This window comes from Triturus cristatus, chromosome 3_1 (genome assembly GCF_964204655.1).
Source record: "Triturus cristatus chromosome 3_1, aTriCri1.1, whole genome shotgun sequence".
Taxonomy (NCBI): Eukaryota; Metazoa; Chordata; class Amphibia; order Caudata; family Salamandridae; genus Triturus; species Triturus cristatus.
Window position 1 is genome coordinate 704,790,907 of NC_140583.1, and position 21,829 is coordinate 704,812,735.

The following is a 21,829-nucleotide window of genomic DNA, read 5'->3' on the forward strand; positions in this document are numbered from 1 at the left end:
GCCACTGTCTGAACCTGTGGCTTCATACTCAGAGCATTGTCCAGTTTTACACCAAGATTTTTTACAGAAGACACCGGGTTAGCGGGAGGGTGCATGTTCTGAGGCCACCAGTTTTGCCATAGTTGCTAGATGGGCAACCAAAGAAGATAATTTCCGACTTATCGGAATTACATTTAAGTTCATTCAGCTGGAGCCAGGAGAACACCGCCGACAAGCAGGCCTTAATTGCTTCCCCCTTGAACTCTGAATCCTTGTCCCATGTAAAAAGGAGTTGGGTGTCGTCAGCATACAACACTATTTTAACTCCATGCGACTCAACTAGACTAGCCAGTGGGGACATGTACAGATTGAATAAAGTTGGACTAAGCACCGAGCCCTGAGATACACCCACCTCCAGAGGGGGGATTAAGGCGGAAAAAGGGGGAGCCCAAACAGTTTGTTGGCGCCCTGACGGAAAAGAGGCAAACCATTTGAGAGCCGTCCCTCTAAAACCAGCCTCCTGGAGTCTCTTCAGGAGTCAGCTGTGAGGGACGATATCAAAGTCTGCTGAAAGATCTAACAATATCAGCATAGCCTTGCGGCCTTTATCAAAGACGTCCTTAATGGATTCCGAAATTTCCAGAAGTGCTGTTTCGGTGCTAAAATTAGGGCAAAACCCATATTGAAGTGACTGAGTGAACATATTTTTCTAGTGCTTTGGAAAAAGAGGCAAAAGGGATATGGGCCTATGGTTAACGGGAAGCTCTGGATCCATATAGGACTTTTTCAGAAGGGGAAGAATGTGTGCTTTCTTCCACTTGCCGGGGACCAGCCCCTGCTGCAGGGAGGTGTTCAAAATCTGGTTCACATAGGGATTAATGGAGGGGGCTATTGCTGCCAAAGTAGACGCAGGGCAAGGGTCAGAAGGAGCACCTGATTTCAGGTTCTTCAGAATGCCTAGTGAGGTTGAAAATGAAAAAGGAGGAAACTCAGTGAAGAGAGGGCAGATCGTCTGAAGGTCAAGATGGGAGGGGAACTTATCCCGAACGTTAGCCCCTTGGGAGCTAGGGAAAGTGTCCTGGATCTTTCTAATTTTGTCAGCAGAAAATAGGGTCATCTGATCTAGCCATAGTACTGAGGGGGAAAAAGTCCTAGTCACAGCATTGGGGGATGCAAATTCCTTTACTATTTTAAAAATCTCTTTATTTGAATTCCCGGCAGCTTCTATTCTTGATGAGAAAAGGCATTTTTTCTCTTTGAGGATAAGTTTGTGATGCAGTTTAAGTGCTTGTTTATATGCAGTTTTCTCCCTGCTCTCAAAGTTTTTCCGCAACGCTCTCTCGAGTCTTTTGCAGGTCCTCCTGCTTTCTTTAATAGCAGGCGTAAACCAAGGAGCAGAGACTCGAGAGGTCAAGGCAGGACGAGAAGAGGGAGGGGCAAGCCCTGCTGCAAGAAGCAGAAGCCAGTTGTCCAGGGCAGTAACATCATCTTCCACATTACCACTCAAAACGAGTAGGTGGGAGTCAAGGGCCATCACCACCGCTTCGGTGTGATTCAATGATAAGGTCTAAAACTGCCCATACGGGGCTTACTCTGGATATTAGAGGGTGCGGTCTCACGGTGGACTCAAAACTCTAAAAGGAAATGGTCTGACCACACCAGTGGCCGAGGGGGGGAGACATCTAAGTCCCATGTGGAAAAGACCGGGTTAAGAATATGGCCCTTTTTGTGGGTCGGAGTCAAAAAACAAGGATTCAGGATAAAAATATTCAGCGCCTCCGCTAAGCTAGTAGCATCAGGGTTGTTGATTTTATCCATGTGGACATTAAAGTCCCCTAATATTAAACAGTGCTTGTGTTTAACCCCTTCGCTGCAGCGGACATTCCGCCGCAGTGCTGGGGGGTGCGGGGGGGCAGCGTGGTGGCGCTGTGCTCATGACGGAGCCGCTCCGTCATGAGCCACGGTTGGGCTGTGCTCATGACGGAACGGTTCCGTCATGACTCCGCCCAGTTGCATTGTCCCCCCGCACAGGCGGGGAAACAGCGCCGCGTAGGCGGAGCGGCCACCAACGGGCGTGTCATGACGGAACCGTTCCGTCATGAGCACACGGCAACCGTGGCTCATGACGGAGCGGCTCCGTCATGAGCGGGGAAGGGGTTAAGCAGAATGGGGGCCATGGCATTGCTAATAGCTTCGTTGAACAGCCCAGCGGGACCCGGTGGTCGATACACAAGTAAGCCGGCCATGAATTGATGGGGAGATATTACCAGATGGAACCCTAAGGTTTCAGCCCCGGCAACATCTTCAGAGTGGAGAAGCATGCAGGAATAGATGCTCTTAAAAATAATGGCTATGCCTCCTCTCCTGCCGCTAGGGCGATCTTTCCTGACCATTTGGTAGCCCTTAGGAATGGCTGTGGCAACTGCAGGATTAGATGAGTCACGTAGCCACGTCTCCGTTAAAAATAAGAAATCCGGGCTGACATCTTCCAGCAATTCAAATATATTGAGAGCGTGCTTACGCATAGATCTAGTACTAAGGAGCAAGCCAAGCAATTTACCTTCAATCCTGGCCCTATTAAAAGTAGATAGCACAGGAGGAGCCTGAGTCAGGGGATTACCAATTGGTTCAAGGGATAAGACTGACGCCCAACCGCAGTGAGAGCACAGCATTCCCTTGGATATACTGTAATGGGGCAAGGGGGAGCAACAGCTCGCATCCTTGCGCAGTTCCCATAGCCTATCAATGGTGAAAGTCCGTCAAGCAGTGGTACTTACAGATCCGCCGGCAGCATTTCCAGCGCCGGGCGCTTCCGGAACGCGGACGTGCGCAGACGGGCTTGTCTTTGGCGCGTTCGCCCCAGAGTGATTTTTAAAGCCCACACTTAATTAGCACAGGAGCGCTAACCCAGGAAACATGGTGGGCCCGCTCGCACGGACGGAAACCACCGGAAGAGAACAGAGGCAGTCGGGTCAAGTCGACAGCCAAACTGAGGCAGAGTCAATTCAATCGAACAAAAAACAGTAAGTTTAAAATGTTTAAAAGTAAGTAATGTTTAAAAGTGCATCTGTGCAAAAGAAGCGTAGCAGCAGTTCTGACACCTGACATACACAGCCAGCAGCAGCACGTCATTCACGCTGCGCGTTCGCCCCAGAGTGATTTTTAAAGCCCACACTTAATTAGCGCTTGAGCGCTAACCCAGGAAACACAGTGGGCCCGCTCGCACGGACGGACACCACCGGAAGAGAACAGAGGCAGTCGGGTCAAGTCGACAGCCAAAGTGAGGCAGAGTCAATTCAATCAAACAAAAAACAGTAAGTTTAAAATGTTTAAAAGTAATTAAGATTTAAAAGTGCATATGTGCAAAATAAGCGTAGCAGCAGTTCTGACACCTGACATACACAGCCAACAGCAGCACATCCCTCCCTGTCCTGCCCTTGATTAGGGATGTTGCCCTGTCTTGGGATGTAGGGATAATTTTTTAACTATCTGGTGAGATAGAGATTAATTTAGGAGGATGCCCGCGTTTAAACTGCACTCAAAACTGAAAAAATAGGCCTTTTGCAAGAACTGATAGGATTAAGCTCTTGTAAATTATGATTTTGCACATTGCACTTTGTTAGTTATAAACAAGATTCTAATATACTTTCTCCCCTATAAGGTTAACTCTGCTCATTTGAATATGATATGTATGTTGATGAAATGACCCACAGTAGATTTATGTAAAATGCACTTTAAAAGGCTCTTTGAAAAAACACAATACCCTGTTAAGTGGTCTTTGCCATGACCTAGTACCTAAGTGCCTTATTTCCGGAGCCACAGGCTAATGGGTCTCTTCCCCAGTGAGGGAGTAACCTTGAAGAAGGTCTGACTACAGGCGTCCCTTCTTCCCCAATTTGGACTCATGAGGCCCAATAGGGTCGCTTTCTTAGCTTTTTGAAAAATTGGAACAGACCTACGAGGTGCTGTATACTTATTTTCACAATTGTCATTCTTTATTTGTTATTACTTAGAGATCGTTTGACTTTAGGAGTGGTAGCAACCCCATTTGATCCTGAAGAAAAGCCTTTGGGCTGGTATTGAAGCTAGTTGACCAGGGAAACGGTGAGTCATTTACCCTAGGAGTTTCCCAACATTCCCATATTTTAATCATATCAGCTAGGGGAGCAAATAAACTAATTTTTTCCAACTAGTTAGATATTTGTAATCCTCCTTTTGTGACTAATACTAATAGCAAACCCACTCCAATACTATTACAACCAGCATAGGTGTATAGGGACATCCAACAATTAGTGTTACCGCGTCTTCGCTGGTCGTAGCACGCCTCTTTCCGTAGCAGGTTAGGAATGAACCCCAAGATGAAGAATGCCACTAAGGGGTAACAAGGGTGGGTGAGGGTTACTTGAAAGGAAAAGGTTTTCCTTTATACGACAAAGTTGTGGTCATTTTGTTCTCCTCCCCCTGGAGGGACTCCTTTTGATTATTTACTATTGCTTTAAAGGACGAGTCCTCTTCTTTTTCCTCTACCTCCCCATTTATTTTTGAGGTGATTAAAAATAGGACATGTGAACGTTTAACGTAAAACGTCCTTACAGTGACAATGCTCCAAATTCTTTTTTCACTTCAGCAGGGTAGACTGTTTTATAGGAATGCACTTGGCTACAATATTACAATTAAATCATATTATCTCTGCCTAGGAACCAGCTCAAAAGTTAATTATTGTCTTTTTAAAATATTCATTGTGAGTCCACTTCATTGGTAAAATCAGATTTAAAAAATCACCTCTAATCTGCCTAGAGCCTCTGAAAGCCTGTTTACATGCACGTTTAACTGTTACACAGGAGCTGGATAGCTCCTTGATGTGGTGTGAACTTGCTTCCAGAGCTCAGACTAAAGGACTTGGATGTGGGGAGATGTTCATTCCTTTGACATGATGACCATCTGGGTGGTGCCAAGGAACTTAATTAGCTTCAAAGAGGCCTACCCTGTCAGGGGGAGATGTGTCTAACACTCAGGCCTGCCCCCTTTCTTGTCCCCCTGAACTGATTTTGAGTGACCACAGAAGAGGGGTTGCTCATTCCCCTGACAACACCTCTAGGGTGGGCACAGGAACTCTGAACATGGGAAGAAAGGTTCCCCCATCTTGGTTTTAGGTAGAGAGGGGCACTGTGGGATTGTTTACAGTAGGAACTGTTGCAAATGTGGGTTGGGTTACCCCTGGGCATGTTTTCCTTATTGGTTAGGGAATGGCCAAGGATCACACCAACCTACAGGCTAGTGCTAAGCATACTGTGGCACCTCTTGACACCCTCTTCAGAAAACAACTGGACATGTGGAAGACAGAAGAACGGCTGCACTGGCTGTTCAGACCTATGAGACAATCTCTAAGGGCTGGACCTGCTCCCATTTGTATCCAGGACAAAGACATTGGCTCCAAGGTTCAATTGTCTGACCTTATGTTAAACTACAAGGACCCAAAAGCTTTAAGAACCTTATTCCCTGGAAGAGCCCAGCTTGCCAATTTCAACAGGACCTGCTCTGGACCCTCCTGGTGGTTTCTGATAGATAATGCCCTGACGCCCAAATGCTGTTCCTGAAGTCCTGGAATCCTTGGCTGGTGACCAAGTGTACTCCTCCCTAAACCTAAAAACATTTTGCTAACTTTTTGGTTGGAGAACCATCATAGGACCAGAACCTACCTGCCAGCTGTTTTGCTGAAGCATTGACTTTACCGTCGCTCCCACTACATTCTTCTTGGCAGCAGCAAATTAAATTCAGCGGGACTAACGCCGACCCGCATCTGATGACATGCTACCCTCATTGGCTGCAGCTTGCAGCCTTGCCCTCTGAAGAAATCTGACTTCCAGAGAAGATTTCAAATCCATAGGTAGAAATCTTAACTGAACCCTACACCAAGCAGCATCCTATCGACGTTGATGACTTCCTGGGTGGGAACTCCAGACTTATTTCCCCACAGAGTTTTTTCTGTCTTTGGGGATGGCTGCACTAGTCAGTCCCTTTATTGGATTTTTGCCATTTTGCTGGCATTTTGTTCATTAAAATGTATTGAAATTGGATTTTTATTGTGTTGTGTTTTCAACTTATTACCTGTTTTGGAACATGTAAATGCTTCTCGCATTTTCTTAAGTTTAGCCTGTCTGCTCAGTGCCATAGCTACCATGGGTTGAGCTCAAGTTAAATAACTGAAACCTTTACTGGACCTAACAATAGTCACATTATGACTTGTGTGGACTACCGTCCTCCCCAACTAATTAAAACTTTCTCACAAAGCCAAATGTTGATTGTATGACTTTTCAGTGATACCCCTTCTGGAGGCATGGATTTAGAGGGGAACAGGTAAGGAAAGGCTTCTCTTGTTTATAGGGCCTTCCCTATCAGCCTCCAAAGCAATATCCCGAGATGAGCTAGAAGAGGAGGAAACAAGGGAAAAATCCACTCCTAGCTATCGCTAGAGATCGAAGCAAATGGAACCAAGGGGCATATTATCAAGACACGGCGTTAAAATTATCGCCGCTTTAGTGGCAGAAAACTGCTGCTAAAGCGGTGATAATGAGCTTGATAATATGCCCTTGAGAATTCCCATAGAAGCCCATGTTCTGGTGTCAACATGGGCTTCTATTGGAATTCTCTGCAGCATATTATCAAGCCCATTATCGCCGCTTTAGCGGCTGTTTTCTGCCGCCAAAGCGGCGATAATTTTAACGCTGTGCTTGATAATATGCCCCCAAGTTCTCTGTGGCCAGAATGAAGGAACTGGATTCAAATCCATAGCAAAATTATAAAGGTGTGGGGAGTAGTATTGTTTTCAACACAACCAGCAAGGTGATTCCTCTTAACCTGTATTAACATTTATTCTTTTATTTAATAAGATCATTTTTTTACACAAATTACATTAAGTCATATTGCAAAAAAGTCGTAATCCCCAATTTATCACAAATGGTGTACAAGTACTAATTCTTGTTATTCAAAATTCATAATAAATTTCGCACATGTACAATCAACACTTAATTTGTGGTACGAATGCCCCTTATTTAGGGCTACAAAATAATAAGTTAATGTTGGACCCGGCCTCGTGGCAAGGTCTTAACCCTCTTGGGTTGTGCTCGTCCCCCCGCACCGGCCTACACGGGCCGCCCTTTCAGGCCACCAGGGACCCCTCCTCCCTTCGAGGCCCCCTTTGGATTGTACCCGTTTTCCTACACCCGCCTCAGCGGCCCCCTTTCCAGGCCGCACAGGGACCCCTCATCCCTTCGGGGTCCCCCCCCCATGCTTGCTCCACGCACCAGCCCACGCAGCCTGGCTCCCTCCGGCCTCGGCCCCAGCGAAGCCCCGACATCGAGGCACCAAGATCGGGCCAGGGGGCACCGCATGGCCACTTCACCACTCCCGGAGGAGGAGAGTTTCGATGGGACCCCCCACCGTCCCTCAACACCTAGGTACGATCGTCCTCCGGCCTCTCCGGGCCTGGCGCCTCTCCCGCTGGGCATCTGGCCTCTCCCAGCCCGGCCTCTCCGTCCCGAGCGCAGGGGTCCGGACATCGAAGGGCTCCAGACCTATATCTGGGGCGGCCCCGCAATGGGACAGCAGTTGTATCCCGGAGTCAAGAGCCCTGCTGATGGAATCGCGGCTGACCCTACGGAGAAGAACTCTTGCTTGAGACTATACCACGAGCCCTGCTGACTGCGTCGCGGCTCCACCTTATTGAGACAAGGAACCTCACGGAACATCGGGGCCCTGCTGACGCTGTCGCGGCCCAACCTCGCTGAAACCTCCCTCGGAGCCCTGCTGACGTTGTCGCGGCTTGAGCTGAACTGAAACACCTTAAGAGCCCTGCTGACCTGGTCGCGGCTCGAACTCCACGAACTGATCGCCAGAGCCCTGCTGACGCCGTCGCGGCTCGACCACTCCGAGATCCGGAGTCCCTCCAGCTTGAGGATCAAGAACTGGGCCCAGGGTACTCTCGTACCAAGCTGCTACTAAAGACTGTCCCGCTTCCCCGTCCCTACCCGAGACCTTGAGACTCTTGTGGATCTCTCGATCCCCCTTGTACATATCGATAACCGTAACTTCTTAGATGCTGATAAAGAACTGCTCGTCTTGATAAACATCCTCGAGTCCTGTGTGGTGGTGTTACTGTGCTAGTACGTTATAGGAGAAGGACCTCTCCTAGGAGGCTTCTCAGCAGCGCTCGGGTACTTCGTGCAGTGTGGGGGCCCCTCTGGGTGGTCTCTCCGACTCCCCCAAGGTCCGCCTTCCAACAGTTAACAACTTCAATTTTATAACATATTTGTACAAAATTTCAAAACACTATTTAAAATCACTTTGAACATCATAATAGATAATGAAATTAAATTTTCGAAATAAACCATGTAGAAAGATTATGCTACTGTACACAATTATTGTTTGTCCTCCAAACATAATTAGAACATGTGGGGATTTACTCCTTAAAAGATAGAAAAGAGACTAAGCAATAAGAATAGAGAGGAATATAAAGATACACTAAAATTAAGGCCAATTAACCTAAGCTGCTTACTTCTAAAATTGTCCTTGATGGTACAATTGCTCATCATTATTAATAAACAGCTATTAGAAGATCAACTGTGTCATATCCAGTAAGATTTTTGATTATATTTCCACATCACTGGCTACAATTCACCCCATCCAAACATTGTAAAATCTACAGCTCAAACAACACAAGAGTTCCATAATCGTCATGCTTTCAATTGAGCCAAAAAGTATACATGTAACAATTAAAAATCACAGGTCAAGTCCAAAATACAGTCTCCTAATGTACCTTCTTACCTGGTCATATCCACATTTAGTCATTGAACACCATGGCCCAGATTCACACAGATGTCATGCAGCGCAGCACCCAAAGAGCCTGTGCTGCGTTGCATGATAGGTAGAGAGCAGAAGAGCGTCATATTCACAATGATATGGCTCTCTCCTACCCTTTGCCTAGCACTGGCGCCATAGTGCTAGGGGGCGTGCCTGAGTCTACTATAGGTTTTGTACAGGAAGAGTATCCTTCCTGTACAAAATACTATGGCTAGACAAGTTTAAATCCTTTTCCTACTTTGTGTGTGTGTGCAGTGCAGCACACATGCAAAGTCAGAAAACCAAGGAGAAATAAAAATATTTCTCCTTTCAATGCCTTCTTTTTAGCTGCGTTAATTTGTGGCACTAAACATTGTCTACTAATGTTAGTAAATAGAGTTTGCATCAAAAAGCATGGGTGGCTGCTTGAGAAAGCCCATGTACCACCCATGTAATACCCCCTGGACACAAAGTAATGCAAAGCAGCATATGGCGCTTCTTTATGTTACTTATCCCTAAGTCCCCCAAAAGGTTTCGCTTTAGTTGTGCATTAAAAAGTAACGCTAACCTGACTCTAAAACCTTGTGAATCTGTTCCCATGTTGCTATGAATGTGCTCACCATCACTTCAAATTCTAAAACTCCCAGTCAGGATTATAGGTAAACCAAGGGGCAGATTTATGATACCCGTTGCGCCATCGGAACGTCACTTTTTGTGACGTTCCGTGGCGCAGAAGCCTGCGTGATATTTATCAGGCAGCACTGAGCCACTTTTTCTGGCTTAATGCTGCCTCATAAGAATCAGTCCCTTTAACGCAGTGTTCTGCGTTAAAGGGGCGTGCAATGGGTGTTGCTGGGGGCGTTCCCAGCAACATTCATGGCCTTTTGACACTGCCCCAGATTTACGAGAAATCGTAAATCTGAGGCAGCGCCAAAAGCTTCCGCCTCCCCAGGGGAGGCGTAAGGGAGGCGCAACGGGGAGAAATATCTTTATTTCTCCTCGTTTTTCCTTTTTCTATGTGTGCTGCATTCTGCAGCACCCATACAAAGAGAAAAAACCTCTTGTGATTATTTTTGTACAGAAAGGTTTCCCTTCCTGTACAAAAATATTCATCTCCGCAACGCAGGCACCCTTGCACTATGGTGCAGAGGTGCCTGCGTTGGCGCAGGCAGCCCATTGTGCACCGGCGCAGGGGAAAAGGACAGGAATGCGCCGCATTTTATAGATACGGCGCATCCCTGCCCTTTTCTTTTGCCGTAGGGAAGCGCAGCAGGAAGGCCTGCTGCACTTCCCTACGGCAAAACCTCATAAATCTGCCCCCAAGTCTTTAAGAATAATAATCCCTGGTTTCCAAAACTGCAAACGAGAGACCAATAAGAATATATACAAAAATAAAATATTCCGCCCCATGAATGTAGAACCCGATTAATGATCAATCCATTCACTCAAATTTCCAAAGCACAATAGCAGCGCAGAGCGGAAGATGCATCCCTAACTCAGAAAAACAAGCCTCTTAAAAAGCAGCATCCTGTCTTAAGCGTCCGATATTACTTTGTGACAAATAACTTACCGGTTATTCAAAATTAACCAATCCACGTTTGCATTGTCATGCGACCATCCTTGCTATGAACTGAGTTCCCGAACAATCAAAAACAGGAATGCAACCTTGATATGACAAGTAATATCAACTAAATTACATTTGATGTTCAGATTAGGAAAAATTAAATGTACAAATAAAAAAATATATTACGATAATTAATTGTAAGTAATACTAACAACATCTATAATATCCCTCAAATAGCGTTCACAAAGAGAAAACATCCAATATCAAACCATGGTCACATCCTTAACCATATGAGCTCCTTATCAACTAGCTCCATGTTCACAGATCTGTTTCATGGCATCCATAATAATGTATCAATTGCCTAGAAAATTATTATTGTAACATAACCTTAAAACAAATAGAATCCAATGACCTCATTGTGTCCAGAAATGAAAATCAAAGGCTTCCAAAATATAAATGCAAATACTGGCAATTTTGGAAAACCTCACCTGTGAAAAAAGCCAGGTTTTGAACCCTGGAGGCATATTAACAAGAACGGCATTAAAATTATCGCCGCTTTAGCGGCAGCAAACTGCTGCTAAAGCGGCGATAATGGGCTTGATAATATGCCCTTGAGAATTCCAATAGAAGCCCATGTTCACACCAGAGTACCAGTGTCTTGTCAAGTTATGTGAAAGGGCTGCAATATAGTGAGCTGTTCCAAAACTAGCAACCACAGTTGAAAAACCACGTAAGTCTCTATATAGAAGTGTATGATATCGGTTAGTGAAACCTCCCTAGCCAATAATGGCAGGCCAAATACTTTTTTAAAAGAACAAAAAAAAAAGATTTGTAGAGAATATTTTGAAAATGGAATGGAGAAACAATCAGGAGAGACTAGCAAGAGAGGAAAAAGAGGTGGGAAAGGAAGGACTAGAAAACCAAAATTTCTAACAAAATTCTTCTCTTAAGAAGAATAAATGTTATTTCAGGTTACGAGTGTGAGAAGGTGGCCTGATATATGCTGTCCACTAGTTCTAGTGGGCATCTTGTATCAGTCCAAATAACCCCTTTTGATGATAGGTTAAAGACAACCTTTATTGAAAGCTATCCTAGTGGTAGCTATGGAGAGCAGCCTTCAGGCAAAGTCTTGAAGGAATGTAAAGCAGCTTGTTTTACCAATCTATAATCTCTTGAATGATCAAATGAAAGGACAACCACACCAGGTATATATTTCAAATATATGTATTAAGGATGACACACACCCCTCTAGTCTCTTTATGAGACTGGAGTTCAAAGTACTTAAGTTACAAGATAGCAATCATCAGTAATAGCACAAATACACGTTTGGGCCCTATGGGCGTACCAAACCATATACCAAAAAAGTGGTATAAGAACCACGACTGGAATAGACACTAGGCCTATAGCCTCTAGAATCGCTGGGACCCCAAGGAACCACCCAAGATAGTGACACAGGGGACCCACGGGGACTGTGTGCAGTGTGTAAACACAACCGCGGGTTCCCGTTATCTTCTATGGGCAATGTCGCGGTTGGAAATTTAAAGATTAGGGACACTTCTAATCGAGTCAGGACCAAACCCTTTTGGACTTAAGAAGTTCTAGGGCTAGCACCCACGTGACCACTGGAGTACTCGAGTTACCTCACCCAGGGAAGCCGGGTGCATAGGTGTCTTTTGGTCGCACTGGAACCCGGCCCACGGGTCACTCGTGGAGTGGAGGCAGGAGATCTTCAGTGCAGTCAGTGCTCAAGGCTTGGGCTACTCGGAGCCCAAAGCAGAACTTCAAGGATAAACAGGAATTCAATGTACCAGCAATAGTGCGTGGTGCCCAGGGTCACAGTTCCTCATCACCCATGATAGCCATGAGCCTCAGCTTTACTGTGGACTCAGGGTAGCCTCGGGGAAGTCTGGAAATCCACCTCTGGTGATGCTAAGACTTCGGCGTCCGGCGGGAGCTTCAGCGATGCAGACCGGTCAGTTGCTTCTTTGGTGCCTGCCAAGCAGGGGAGTCACTCCTTGACCCCATGGGAGATTTCTCCCGTCTTCTCGTCATGATAGAAAGCTGAAGGTCCAGGATATATGTTGCAGAGTTTCGTCCAGGGTAATCTAAAGTCCTAGGGACTGGATTCCTATACTTTAGTAAGTTTAGGGGCTGGACTAACTCTAAGGCCCCACCTATGGGCCAGGAAAGAGGGGTGGTTACACCCATTTCCTTTGTCCAGTTTCGCACCAGAGCAGGGGCAGGTAGCCCCTGCAACCGGTTTGAACTGGGCTATGCACAGGGACACCAAACGTGCCCCCAGTGCAGAACTTCAAAGCACCAGAGAGTGTCCCAATACACATCAGCCTGTCTGGGGAGGTGGTCACACCTCCCTTCGACAGGAAACCTATTGTCCAGGCCTCCGCTGCCGGAGTTTCGGTCAGCAGCAGGAGGCCACACCCATGCCTGTGGCAGAGGCATCCATTTTGTGATGCCAGGGTTCAGGAAAGTCCTACCGGGTTTAGCCACTGTGAACATGTCTTTCCCTCTAGAAGGGTGAAATGCTATTTTGGAGTGCTTCCCAGGGGTGGCATAATATATGCTGCAGCCCCTGGTAGGCCTCTGATGTACCTATGCCCTAGGTACATAGTATACCATATACTAGGGGCTTATAAGGCACTCCAGAATCCAATTAGATATGTACCTAATGTACATGGAAACCATTTTTAGAGAGGAAGCAGCTAGGCTGTGGTCCTGATTAGCAGGGCCACAGCCAGACTAAGGTAAAAAAACAGTGAAACACCAGCAAAAAGTGGGGGTACCCATGTGAAGCAGATCCTACTCTCCTACAACAAGGAATTGGGTGTGTTGAATATTATATTCCTCCTCCCACCTTTATAATTGCACTTTTAATTTTTCAGACCAGAGGGGATGATGGTCTAGTGGGTAGAGGGCCAGTTGTTTAGTGATCCCCAAAATTGACAAGTAGATTAAAATCCATGTCCTTCCTCCGAACTCTGCAAAATAGTACCTAATTAGAGGGAACAGAGGGTAGATATACTGGAAGAAAATTTTCCAAAGTATGTAGAAGTACATTCACTCCCAGAGATTGCTTGTTGAACTCAAAAAGAACAGTGGGACTTGCAGATTGGGTTGATATGCAAACAGATCTATCACTGGGACACCTAAGATATTGAGCCCAAAACACTGAGTGATTGAGAATGTAAACCTTAGAGGAGGGAATAATCTGTCTGCTTGATACCCCATGATGTGAACTGCTCTTAAAAATAGAAGATTCCTTTCAACCCGAGATATTATCCCTAGAGCCATCTGGTTTACAGACTGGCATTTTGTCCCAAACTGGTGGTTCATTTAAGCTTTCACTATCAGATAGCCCGTCCTGATCACTAAGATGGAATCCTTGATCTGGCGAGAAAAGACAGCTAAGATTTACAGGTTTACACAATGACCCCTCAGCTGTTCTAACTCCTGAATGGTGTGACCAAAGTGGGCACTCCAAGGTATCAAACAACTCATTACAATGTTGCCACTTTGTTGACTTTAAAACTCATGTGCCTCCCTGGGCACACATGGAGCCTGATCCACAAGTCAGCTTTCAGCCCTTCTGGAGAGAAATTATAACGACTCTCAGGAAGGGGAACAATGCAGAATTGCTGGCTAGGGAGGTGTCTCCTCTTAGCCCCGAAAGGCAGGTTTCAAAGGTGAAGCCGCCTTTGAAAGGCCAAGGTGTAACACCAGAGGGGAGCTAGACAGGCTGGCATGAGATGCAGAGAGAGGAAACCAGTTGCCAAACCAGTTTAATGAGGAACATGTAGCCCTGAGGTAGCCACACCCTGGGGGTGATCTAGGGAGGTTTGAACACAGGGAGATGTGGCTCACCATCTTGGGAGTGGGCGGAATGGTGCAGTGTGGGATAGCCAGATGCCACACTCCACAGAAAGTGGGCACCGGCTGGGAGGGAACGTGGTAGCCCATTGGCTACCAACCACATCCTGCTGTGAGGGCACTTTCTGAGTAAAAAGGGGGCACCCAGACCTCAAATCACGACAGACTTGGAAGAAGTACCAAAAGAGGACTGCTCTGTTGCTCTGAGGGACCATCAAAGAGAAGCTGCACTGATGAGGGCTGCACCTGCTGCACCTGGTGGTTAGTGAAGAGAGGGACTGTGTGTGCCGTGTCCTGCACAAGGAAAAGCCATCTCCACAGCTCAGTCAAGCCAAGAGAACTCCAAGGGCCATATGGCTGGCCTCATGTGGGCAGCACAGGAACACAACAAGTGAAGAATCCTGCTGTGTCATCTTGGTAGCTCAAAGTCTTCAAGCCGCTACCACCGCTACCACCGCCACTGTGCAGCATCGAGGACCAAGGCCCAATGCACAAAGTTGCACCTGAGTTCGCTGAGCCTTGGAGGGCTGTCAGAGAGTTGCTGAGATCCTCAGAAGGTGAGTTATTGATTCAGGAAGGATTGGCTTGTGACCATGACAACGGGTGACTTATAGTCCAGCAGCAAACGGACTTAAGCCAGACCAGAGAAGACTTTGTGGAACATCCGTCCTGCAACCAGGACCCCCCACCATCTTCGTGGACCAAGTAATCTCAGCAGAAAGGCCCCCTTTGACTACGTCACATCTACAGCATCCCTACAGCATCTTCAGCTTCCTACATCCCTTGCTTCAGGACCATTCCATTGGAATCCAGAGCAAAGCGGATAAAGTGCCCGGAACTGCTGTAAAACTGCTTCTTCTGTGAAGGTAACTATTCTGGAGGACTTTGCTGGTTCCCTTGACTAGCTCACTATCAGAGTTTGCCACCACTAGTACTTCTACCCAACCTCATGGACAGTTACCTAAGATTTCTTTGAAAAAGTTTCTAGGTGTCCAATTTATTGATTTTGCCTAGGCTTGCTCGCGGTTGAGTGAAACTGCTTTGATTTATTATTTCTTGTAACATCTATATCTCTGGATCTTTCATTCTTGTGTCTAAATCCTTTAAAAAATACAGTCCATTTTTATACATTGGTGTCAGATTTGTTGAGTGTTGTGTCGATTTCTTCTTCAATTGTTTTGGTGCAGTTTAAATTCTTTTCACTTGTCCTCTGTGTAAGCCTTGCGGTTCAGTGCCACAGCTACCCTGGATTGAGCTGAGAGTTTGATGGACAAAGCCCGAGGGTCCTAAAGGGTTTGTAAGTGTATTACATGGTGAAGTTTCACAACCACACCATATAATACAGCCAATTTCCTCACATCTCCCAATCTCGACAAATTTCCTCAGTTGGGCTCAATGATTGAGAGGAAGATCGAGCATAGATGAAAAGATCATCAAGATAAGGGTACATTTCTAGCTCCCTGTCATGACAAAGTCCAAACACAGGCATCAAAGCTTTTATGAACACTCTTAGAGCAGTTTTCAACCCAAAAGGAAGGACACAAAATTGACAATGTTCTTCTCCCACACAGAATCTGAGATACTGTTGGGACGACAATGCAATACAGATGTGCAGATATGGTTCTTGCGTGTCTATTTTGGTCAAACAATCTCTTTAGGTTACCAAGTAAATAATCTTTATAGAAAACTCATATTGGAATGAACTGTGAGAATGTAATGGTTGAGCTTTTTAAACCTAAATATTTATCTGGAATACTCCAGAGGATTTCTGGATCAGATACACTCTTGAGTCCCAGCTGAACCCCTGTTGTTGAACTAAGGCCAGAATACTGTCCATCAATGCATTTTTCTCTTGGATGGATTCAATGGAAGGAGAATAGGAACAAATCTCGACCTGGGACAAACTGGAGAAATAGTTTTTTTCATTCTACAGACATAATATGCAGAACCCATTTGTCTGATTTTGTGGACATCCTTTGATTCAAAAAAGAACTTAAACAATACACTACCAAACCCTGTTTCTTCTAGAGCTCAGCATAGTCAATAGTTTTTTGGATCATCCCTTTCCCCAGAGGACTGAAGGAAAGAATCATTACGTTGCCATCTATGGTGAAACTGTTCTTCCTTTGTTAAAATCCTATATCTGAAATACTATGTATATTTTTGTTTCTTAAAGGATTGACACAAAACGTCTTTAAGTTCTTCACCAGATAACGTGTTACTTGAGAAAGGCATACAAAGGAGTCAGCTATTTTGTGAAGAATCAACCTTCCATCCTCTCAAGTATGATTCACGTTAAGTAGTCACTACTCCTGGTTAAGCCATAGCAGAGGCTCTGAGACTGACAAAACCACATTTGACATACATTTGGCTTGTACATCCATACACCAGCAATCGTCAAGCTAAATATCACAATAGGTTGACAATTCTGGTGTAATTTTCCAACCTCAAAATGATCCGTCGTGCCAACCGATGTCTGAACGAGCGGAGGTATCGGGAATATTTACGAATTGTGATTGTTGAGGTATGCTTGATCAGTGTAATATAGTGCCTTGAAAGTGTGGGTGAGGAGTTTGAATTGGCTGTTTGTGTATGAGAAACCAATGGAGCTTCTTCAGGTGTGGTTTGAAGTGAGTACCTCATGGAAGGTTGACAGTGATTCTGGCCGCTAAGTTCTGGACGGTCTGCAGCTTTATGGTGAGTTTTTCATTGATCCCTGCATAGACGGCCTTCCCATAGTCCAGCTTGCTTGTGATAAGGGTGTTCATGAGAGCGTTTAGGGTGTTGATTGTGAGCCATTTGAAAATCTTCCTCCGCATCTAGAGAGAATCGAAGTATGAGACCGGTAATGGCTTTGACTTGGGTGGCCATATGGAGTTTGCTGTTGGTAATGATTCTAAGGTTCTTGGCGCTGGTGGTGAGGGAATGGGGGTGGGTGTCAGGTGTAGTATTAACTCATTCATTGCATCAGTGCTTTTAATTTTTTTTGTATTTCTAAAATTAATTTTACATTTACTCTTTTGAGGCGATATGAGTTAGATATACAACAGTTTATGTCATTTTTTGTCTTTTTGTCATGCTGTTTGACAAATCATAATTCACAAGGTAATGCAGCCTGCATCTAGAAAGTGCTGACTGCAACTATCTAAGGACATGCAAATGTGCTCTTGGAAAATATTGCACTCTGGTGGCTTTGCCGGTGCTTGTTGTTTTGAGTTTATATCTGCTTTTCTGGCAAGTATGTTTCTGAATTCCTTATCGAAACACTAAACTGTCTCCCATTCTTTAACAAAATTATATGTTCAAAGTTACAATGATATACATTTTATGTTTCTTAAGTAACTAGTTTTTTAAGAAAGTGCTGTGCTATTGTTGTCTGATTAATTGCGTGTACGTGTTTTTTTCTCTTGTTTTTATTTGCTCAGGCTTGTAGTTATTGCCTTGCTAAGTTTTTGGCTGAACCGCATGGGGTATGGATTTACTTGGCGTGCTGCTGTTATTGTTGTTTGGGGTGGAATGAGAGGAGCGTTTACTCTGAATATGGCCTTGGTAGCATTCAACACAGAAGAAGTGGATATTTTTATGAAAGGAAAGGTAAGAATCATTCAGACATCTTATACCAAGTTGAAATAAATAATTTGAAAAACGTAATATTGTAATGTTCAACTATTTCATTGTACTAAAATGTATACAGTGTATTTTCGCAAATCAGGCTATATTTATGTAGAGAACTTATTGGGAAGGTGAATAGGAGAAATTCGCAGCAGAGAAAGGAATCATCAGGACAGTAAGAGAGAGAAACCTAGCCAGTCCAGGGTGATTTAAGTCTGGTACAAAACAAATAAAAAACCCATGTACTGGGAGATACATTATGACATTAAAACTTACACCTAGAGAGAAATAAGACATTTAGCGAACTGAAGTTCACGATTGAATAGAAGAAAAACAGCACTCGTTGTGGGTAACCACAGTTAGATGTATACGTGGTGATTAAAAAGTGAAATGGAAAGGGACAATGAGGGTAGCATTTGTAAGTACAACTGGGACTGGGAGCATGTGCTTTGCTGTCTCCAACCCAGCAACGCAGCTGGGTTGGAGAGAGATTCATTGCGCATGGATCATGCAGGAAATATTCCCCAGGATTGGAGGAGCATCCAGGATACAAAATTTGCAGACTCTGATTATAATAGTCTGTCACTCAGGGAATGACAAGTCTGACCTCATTGGCAAGTTGAGTTGCTCGAGTGTGACCTCTTCCGACAAGGCACCCACAACTGGTTGCCGAGAAAGAAGAGACCCAAGAGTGGAGTCCATGGGTTAGATTGCCATTTTTTCAAACTCTGTACCAAGGAGGAACTAAAAAGACTATTTACGAATCAGAAGCCAGCATTTAAGAAGTACAATGACACAAGCCAATTCAATTTATGGGTGGAGTGTGGGCAGGGCTTCCAGTGCATACCCTAATACTGCATGCCTCGCAGTATTAGGCTCAACCTAAAAAACGATACTTCCAAGACCTTAATTTAGCGAATCTACTTAATTCTCCCTTTGCAGAGTGAGAAGCCTGATCCCAAAATGGCTATCTGATGTCTACAGATTTGCAATAATTTAATCAGTAGCCAAGAGGCCAGGCACCCTGATAGGTAAATGCCACTTCCTGCCGTCCTCCTCTGCCATCTCATTCATTTTCTTCCATTTAGCTTTGCCAGTCCTGCCGTGAGCAGCGTAGCAGCTCATGTCGCTCCATCTTCCTCTGCCCTGAATGGAGCTATCCCTGAGCTGGGTGCTCACCCTGCTCTGACCTACCTCTTGCTGCCAGCAGATCTGCTCCGATTTGTCAGAAGCTCCACTCGAAGTTACTGGGATCAGTACAGTTTCTCCCTCCCCAGCCAGAATCCCCAGTCTGATGCTATCTCCATCTGTCCCCATTAGCAGTTCAGCAAGCCATTATGTATTATTTCTAATGGTTTTATTTCACTTTACTGCAGTATGCAGTAAGGGTGGGTGGATTTGCGTGATCGCGTTACGCAAAGTTCCGCAAAACGGTAAAAAATCTCCACGAGCACGCGGAAATTCCGCGAACATGTGGAATTGCTTCTCCCGCCCGTTCGCAATGTGTTTTTGCGTGCTTGTGGGGAAATATCTCGCTAACTTGCACATGAGGTCGCTAATGGGCACGGCCATCTTGTTTTTCACTTGTCCCGCCCGTTTGCGTGGCTTATTTCCTGTTTTGGGTCGTGTACTGCTTGCTCCCGCCTGTTCGCGATGAGTATTTTCTGTTCGGGTAGGCATATTACGTGTTCACGACGCTTTTTGCGTGCTTTGGGGGGGAAATTTCGTGCAAACTTGCCCATGCAGTCGCGCAATGGGCGCGGCCATCTTGTTTTTCACTCTATTTCTATGGTTCTGGGCCTTCTTTTCTATTCTCCCTCTATCTTTGCAATCCTTTGTTTCTGTACACTTTTGTAATCTTTTTTATTTATTATCTATTTCTCTATTTTTCTGATTCTATATTTTGACTTTTTTCCTACTTTTTGTGACTTTTTCTACTACTTTTTCACTCTTTTTCTATAACTTGCATTTTTCATTTCATTTACTTTTCAAATTCCTCCCTTTTCTTTTCCGCCCCCCCCCCCCAGTCCCAGAACCATGGCCAAGGGTGTGGGCAAGGGCAAGGCTGCTCGCAGTCACGACCGCCTTCCCTGCGAAAGGCAGTGCCCACACGGGGTGCAGGCACGGGCCCTATTTAGTGAGGTGGAGGTGGCCGCACATGTTTTTTTTTGTCCAGCGTCACCTCCTCCTAACCCTCGCAGCAGGCAGCAGGCCTGGTTCCGGGTACCAGCTCCGGGAGCGTCGCTGAGGCATCGGTGGTCCAATATCTTGGACCGGGAGCAGGACCTGCTGGACCTGCTAGGAGTGGAGGTCCCGTGGATTAGTGAGTAGCTATTTAATATTACTACTTTGTGTTCTTCTGCTCTGTGTTATATATTGTGGAAAAAAAAAATCTCTAACAGCAAGAATGCTGCTGCTTACATTGCAGGTAAATTACGTTTAAAAATCTTCTGTTATTGTTACTACACAGGTGCTCGACGCTACTAATCTTACTTGTTTGCAACTTTGCGCTCGCCTGGCATGATTATGTGAGAGTTTACTTTAGAGAACTTAAGTTAGGTAATGCTAGAGAGACTCTAGTCGGTAATTTTTTAGTGGTCTGTGTGACACATCCTCTGTCACGTCACGTGTTGCTGAGTGCTGCTTACCCCAGTCCTTAGTAGAACCTTTTGTAGTTTGTTTAGTGAGTGGTAATAGGCTTATCACTAGCAGAACATCAGCAGTAGCCAACCAACAATTTGGTGTAAGCAAAAATGTATGCATGTGACCCGTCTGGAATAGGTGGGCTAGGTCAGGTGGTACTTAGGCTTAGTTAGTATTCTGGAATCAGAATGGAACACTGGATTAGTGTTCATAAATAATAACAAGATGGACCGGGAATCCCGCAATACTAGTCGACCAGCTTAGATAGGTCAATTTTATTACAATTGTTGTTTCCATAAATGTTTTTTTGAGCATTTTAAAAATTATTTGATTTGTTTCACACCAATCATCCATGTTTGTCTCTTTCTTTCTTACATCTTTCATGACCAGAGCCCAGGGGCAAGAAGACGGGGTCAGAGTCGGCTGGAGCTGGAGCTGGAGAAGATGCCTCCCAGGGCCAGGAATGCTCCCCTACCAAGGGCTCTGCTGCTGGCCCCAGCAAGTCCTCCTGTTGTTAATATTAATAATTATACTTCCCTAACTTTTACTGCACCTTATTTTTTCCGAACTAGTATTATTTCGATTTCCTAATTCTATTTTTTACAAAATCTTCTTCGATCTAGACAATCTATTTCTAAATTCTTGCTATCCCTGCCTCTAACTGCCTCTGCTATGACTCTCTGTACTACTACTATTAGTCTGTCTGTAGCTAAGCTTGCCCAGTTGGCCTCTCTTTATTTAAAAGGTTTTAAATTGCTCTAGCCACTGAGTCCAGTCCTTTGGGTTGTCCTCTTCTAGTCTTTTTAATCTTGAGGCTTTGCGACAATTCCCACGAACAAAATGCATAACCAGATATTTTACTATTTTAGATAGGATACATAGGACAAACTACTACAGTTGTAGGGATTCTGCACATACAGAACTATGAACAAGAAAATAGGACGTTGGTGATAGGAGGTTGGACCTTCCTCACACCTCACCTACAATCCCCTGACTGACTAGCTATGGTGTCTCATTAGCTCCCCGAACCCCCCGAAGATACCCAATGATTAGACAACCCAGAACATAACACTACACTCCCGACCTCTCAGAATCGTGAAAGCAATGCACACCCTTTCGCTCACTCACTCGTTTAAGTCCACACCAAATACCACAGAGTCTATGTAAGTTCAAAAGGTTTATTTTCAACAAACAAGCTCTGTACGTTGTTCTATAATGCAGTATACGAGCCAGCACCAACAGCAAAATGCATAAGATTAAAACAATAAACATTGTTACAAGTCCATAAAAGACAAAAGGGGAAATCAA

The 21,829-nt window shown here is 45.0% G+C and overlaps 1 protein-coding gene across 1 annotated transcript in view; it reads left to right on the forward strand.

Annotated features, from left to right (window-relative positions):
- The window catches only part of LOC146860824 (sperm-specific sodium:proton exchanger-like), a 4,630,975-nt gene that overhangs the window by 1,271,961 nt on the left and 3,337,185 nt on the right, over positions 1 to 21,829 (forward strand). Inside the window, exon 6 of the mRNA XM_085646174.1 lies at positions 17,692 to 17,860. Within this exon, the coding sequence (XP_085502300.1) occupies positions 17,692 to 17,860 (169 nt within the window). The remainder of the gene's footprint in view (positions 1 to 17,691; positions 17,861 to 21,829) is intronic.